The following is a 5739-nucleotide window of genomic DNA, read 5'->3' as shown; positions in this document are numbered from 1 at the left end:
TATTTATTTTTATTTTTATTTTTTATATTTATAATCGGGTATCCCTATAGACAGTGGACCAGACTCAAATCTAGGCTTTGCCCATTCTATAGACCACGGTCTTGTCCAAGGACTGGTCCCAGGACACATGCAATGCCCGCACATCACACACACTAAGTAAGTGAGGGTGCGCCCTCGTAGGTGGCCCTGAGAAATTAATGCTCATATTGGATATCAAACTAATGACCTACGGGCATTAACCGCTTATCGGTCTGAAATTGTCATTGAGCTAACCCCTTGGAGTTTAGAAGATCATTATTAATTATTCAAAGATTAATAGGGGAATCTATAAAAAAAATTGGCAATTTTACCATTTCAGATAAGCATTGTAATACCATTCAAAAATCAGAATTCACAATTAAAGTTTTATCAAATTTTTTCTTTTCTCCTAGGGGACTCAAGATCATCTCTTTGTTTAGAAAACAGCATAAATGGTCTTCTCTAAATGATGAGATGGTCACCTATGAAATCGCCCGTATTCAGTCACAAATAATCTGAAATTCTAAGAAACACTCAAAAACATCTCTTAAGAGTTTTGTATATTCCAAAATGTATTTTTTTCTTTATACATCATCACAAAGTCGAAGACTCAAACTTTTCAACAATATATAAAAATTGGGTCAAAATAAATCAAGGATTTCTCTCAAAGATATATAACAAGACGTAAGGAATATTGGGTTAAAGTAGCTTGTAAAGGGACAACAATTTCCGATTTACCAATATGCGTACTCGGGGTTGAGTGATACGGCCTCCTTATATATCATTTCCTTCATCTCCTCTTCCATTAAGGTTTGTTGTTCAAAGTCAAATGAAAAAGGCTTTGAACATATGGGTTCATCATCTATATCATGTAACCTTTCAAGGTAAGGATGACACAGAGCTTCTTCAACTGCACACATCAACAAGTTTTACACTTAGATACATAACAAGAAATGAAACTGAAAGACAGCATATCAACTTAGTGTTTTTTTTTTTTTTTTGGGAGAGGAGTTCTATTGGCACATCATTTTTTGTTAACGCCACTCCCTCCAATCATATATAAATCACCAAAGAATTAGCACACGTCTCAGGGTGGCATTAGCAAAAGATGTTGTGGCTATAGAAACTCTCGTGTGTGGGGCCATGAACAACACTATCCTAATTTCATAAAGCTTTCCTTTCCAATTACAAGAAAATGCATTTAGTTTTTTATTTGTTACTAAGCCTTTTAATTTCAAAAATCCCACATTTACTCTATAACCTAAAAGCAAGTTAACCATGGTATCATGTACCTAAATTAAAAGATCTTTTATTGCCACAATAACTTTTGCTAACAGCACCCCAACTCATATGTAAATCACAAAAGAATTAACACACATCTTGGGGTGTTGTTAGTAAAAGTTGGTATGGCAATAGGAGCTATCTAAATTAATTACATCTCCATATGGTAAGATTGGTAGAAGTATTCTAAATTTTACTTCCTCTTGCCACATTGATAAACTTGTCAAAGGTATTAAGTTTCAAATTTCAATGTTGTTTCTAGTAATTAAAAAGCTAATATTGCACCCCACCAACATCTTAAAAAGAACTAAAAACTTTGATTTTGCTCATGAGAATGTCACAAAATGTTGCATAGAAAGAAGAATATATTTACCTGTAATTCTTTTGGTAGGATCAAACGTCAACATTTTCTCCACGAGATCAATGGCATCGGGATGAACATGTGGGAAAACCCTCGCAAGAGATTGACGGGGGTGTTTCGGTAATTGCTTGATATACCTCTTCGCATTTTCATTCCGAATAAATCCAAGCTCGGATTCACGAGGTGTGCCAAGAAGCTATAAGATTGAAAAGCCATCAGTAAGCACAATTCTTCCAATAATGAATCTAAATGAAAAATCATCAAAATCTCCAATATCAATCTCTATATGTTGGGAATTTAGTCTTACCTGTGTTAGTAAACGCATCTGATGCACGTGATCTCTCCCCGCAAACAATGGTTTCTTATTCATAAGCTCCATAAAGATGCAACCAACAGACCACACATCAATTGCAGAAGAATAATCTGCAGAGTTTAGCAGTAATTCTGGTGCCCTATACCATCTCGTGACAACATATTCCGTCATAAAATCATTCTCCAATGTGGGTCGGGCAAGACCAAAATCGCAGATTTTCAAATCACAATTTGCATTTACCAAGAGATTGCTTGGTTTCAAATCTCTATGTATAACGTTTGCGGAATGTATGTATTTCAGCCCACGAAGGATCTGATACAAGAAGTACTGCATAGTAGGCAAACCATGAAAGAAACATAAGTTATTAAATAATTCGAGATCATACATGAGGTAGTTGAATGATTTTATCAGTATAAATAATACCTGACAATGCTCCTCGGATAACTGTTGATTCGATCGAATTATTTGATGAAGATCGGAGTCCATGAGTTCGGTAGCAATATAGACATCGGAAAATGCTCTTCGTAAAGGTGGTGGGATCACATCTCTTAAACCTATGACCTGTTTTATGATCAAGAAATTTGAACAAGATTAGAACTCAGCTTTCCATTATGGAATGAAGATCAGTAACCAAGATTGTTATTAAATGGTATTTGATAACAATAGCCTATAATGTACTTTGACAACCTCTAATATTTATCTTGTTTTTCTATAAAAGTTATTAAAAGAACAATCACTTTTTTTTTGTATTTTAATACAAAATGCAAGGGCTTTATTTTCACTAGTAGTTGTCTTGTGTGCAATTGCACATGTATTATAAAAACTAGGACTTTTGCATGATTAAACTATTTTATAAAGGTGAATTACCATTTCGTGAGCTGAAAATGAGTTATTTACTATTTCGGCTAATTGTTCATTTTAATTATCAAAGCGTGAATGATTACGTTTTCAATTAAAAAAAATTCAGAATAGAAATGAAATCTACAGTTTTAAAGTGATTATTACGCAGGCTTAAAGTGACAATTTCACAGGATTAATGTACCTATTTCCAATTAGTCACTTTAAACTTGTGAAATTGTCACTTTAAAGCCTTTGAATTTGTGATCGTTCACGTTTTGATAATTAAAATGAACAGTGAGCAAGAATTGTAAATTCGTCAAAAGTTGATCACTTTTTCGTAAATTTTCATTTTATAATTACTTTGAAAATATTTTTAATAGATAATTTAATTTTATATCATATTTTATCATTTAATACATTATAATTTAAAATACTAATTAAGGTAATTTTGAAGATAACAAAATAAAAGTAATTTTTTAAGTAATTTTAAAAAACTAATTAACGTGGTTATAGAAAATTCATCTTTGTTGATCCAACAAAGATGAATTTCTACAATATTTCTTTTAAAAGGAGAAATACCATTTTGGTAAACATCTAATTTTTCCAAAACAGTAAGCTTTCTATTGTAATAACAAAACCTTGATGATTCTCAATTTTCTTATAACAGGGGTATAGAAAGAAATTAACTACCGTTTTGAAAAATTATTTGCTTTCCAAAACGGTATTTTACTGTTTTTTGTAAAATTTTCGAAACCTCAATGGAACAGAGCTAGTTGTAATTATAGTTAAGGAAGGAAAAAAAAAAAAAGGTAAACAGATTTATGGCAGAAAACTCAAATCAACGATCGCAAACCCCCCGATTTTACCATATCGACAAACTTGAAGATAAAGAAATCCATAATTCATCCATATTTAATATCAGAGAAGGAAATTTGGAAGAAAAAAAAAATCAGAGTTTCAACTTACATTATCGTGATCTAAATGTCGAAGAAGTTTAATCTCTCGAAGCGTCCTTTTTGCATCCATGTGATTATCAAACGCATTAGCAATCTTCTTGATCGCAACCATCTCTTTCGTCTCCGAATTACAAACAGAACTATAAAACAAAAAAATTGATGAATTAGCTCGTAAAATCACAATCAAAATTTTCAAATTCATAAATCAAACCGATCAAATCCAAATCGAAATCATTTGATGAACAACTTACCAAACGATTCCATAAGCACCACGACCGATTGGCATTATTGGAGTCCGATACTTTGATGTGATCTCAAACAGATTTCCAAAGATGTTGTATTCAATAAATTGGCCTCCGTGAGTTGGAACAGCTGGAAAATCGCCTGATTGAGCAGTATTGGCGGCCATTGTTGAACAAAGTTGTTGCAGAATCTTCTTTAAAACAAAAATCTCCTTTTTTTGGAATATTTCTAAAAAATTTTGTCTCTGAGAAGAAGAAGAAGAAGGAAGGAATGGTTAATGGTGGAGGTGTGAGAGTTATATTTATATGGCTTCAGCGTGTAAGTGTAGTTGCGAGGAAGCTATAGTACTGAAAATGATAGAAAGTTAGAGAAATTAAGGGCCGCCTTTTAGTCAAAGCTGACTGTTTTATTTTTTAATAAATTTGTTTGACTCGGCTCAGTGTTCAACGTGTACGAGGTGCATTTACGTCGTCAGGTTCCTAATTGTTATAAAATAATTAATAATGCCGAAGTGACTCCAACACGTACCTCACATCGCACTTTTAACTCAGAAAAATGCGATGTGAAGTACAATTATGAGGTCATTCCAGCATGACTCCAAAATAACATAGGGTCTTAGTAACGTTTAGCCCAAGTTTGGTTTTAAAGCTCGTTTTGACGTCTCGTCTCTTTCATGAATCGGATCACGTCGTCTTGAGCAAGTTTTCTCATATGTTTGAGTTTATCTTATTCAAATATGAAAAAATGAATTATGATTTTAAATTTTTTTCGTTTGACTTGTCTATCCATCTTGTTGGTGGACTGTATCAAGATGTATGGGATGATTTATAATCATGGGTCCAAGGGTACACATTAAAGTGCAATAAATACATTTGAAAATGAAATTTAAGGGTATTGTGGTAAAAATTAATTTTTTAAAGGGCATTTTCGATACAAAATTCAATTTTAAAAGTGTATTTATTTACCCATACTATTTTAGAACTCATTGAATTGATTTAATTTGAAATGGGATGAAAATAGATTTAGTCAATTCGTTGAGTCATTAATAAATGTAATACAAGTCAATAAAATATATGCAAATTATTACTTATATCAAGTAAGGTATCAATGGATTGGGTTATAGATTATACTTGTATTGGATGGGATGTTTATCCTAGTTGAATGGAAGTTTATCCTTCACAAAGGTGGGCTCTACAATTGTGTTTTATTATATAGATTAGTAACAATACGATAAAGAATTTATTATATTTGAATCTGATTGAATTTATTATTTTAAGTCTAGAATTGATCTGTAGTTGTACATAAATCTTTAGGGGTAGCAATGGGTCATGCCGTATCGTTTTCTAGTCGTGTTAAGGTCGGGGTATTCTAAAAATTTACCCATTCTGAGCCTGAACTTAACTCATTTAATAATCATGGCAAAAACTTAAACCTAAACCCAACACATTTATTAAAGAGAAAATTACTCAAAGAGTGTTAAATATTTTAACATTTATAAGAAAGAATCTTTTTTTTTTTTTAATTATCAAAATCGATTTAAGTCAGTTGACAATCCAACGTTTGAATAACTCGTCGGACTATCTAGCATTTAATAACTTGTTTTGAACACCCTAGGGTAGAATAACACATTAAAACATTGGACAGTCTAACGAGTTACTACAACACTGGATTGTCCAACAACTTAAATCGTTTTTGGTAATTTTTAAACAAATAGATTTGTTTTTATA

General features: G+C 32.0%; 1 protein-coding gene across 1 annotated transcript; it reads right to left on the bottom strand.

Annotated features, from left to right (window-relative positions):
• Positions 1 to 561: 561 nt before the first annotated feature.
• On the bottom strand, positions 562 to 4270 carry LOC147384682 (mitogen-activated protein kinase 3-like). Its single transcript, XM_086425803.1, has 6 exons — positions 4021 to 4270; positions 3780 to 3909; positions 2397 to 2534; positions 1968 to 2300; positions 1673 to 1856; positions 562 to 928 (listed from the first exon to the last, which is right to left on the bottom strand). Exons 1-6 carry the CDS (start codon positions 4176 to 4178, stop codon positions 753 to 755), a joined length of 1119 nt encoding a protein of 372 aa, XP_086281929.1. The 5' UTR covers positions 4179 to 4270; the 3' UTR covers positions 562 to 752.
• Positions 4271 to 5739: the final 1469 nt, after the last annotated feature.

Source organism: Akebia trifoliata, chromosome 15 (genome assembly GCF_017979445.1).
Source record: "Akebia trifoliata isolate Shusen 1 chromosome 15, ASM1797944v1, whole genome shotgun sequence".
In the NCBI taxonomy this organism is placed as follows: Eukaryota; Viridiplantae; Streptophyta; class Magnoliopsida; order Ranunculales; family Lardizabalaceae; genus Akebia; species Akebia trifoliata.
Note: the sequence above shows the minus strand (reverse complement) of the source record. Positions and strands in the feature narration are given on the sequence as shown.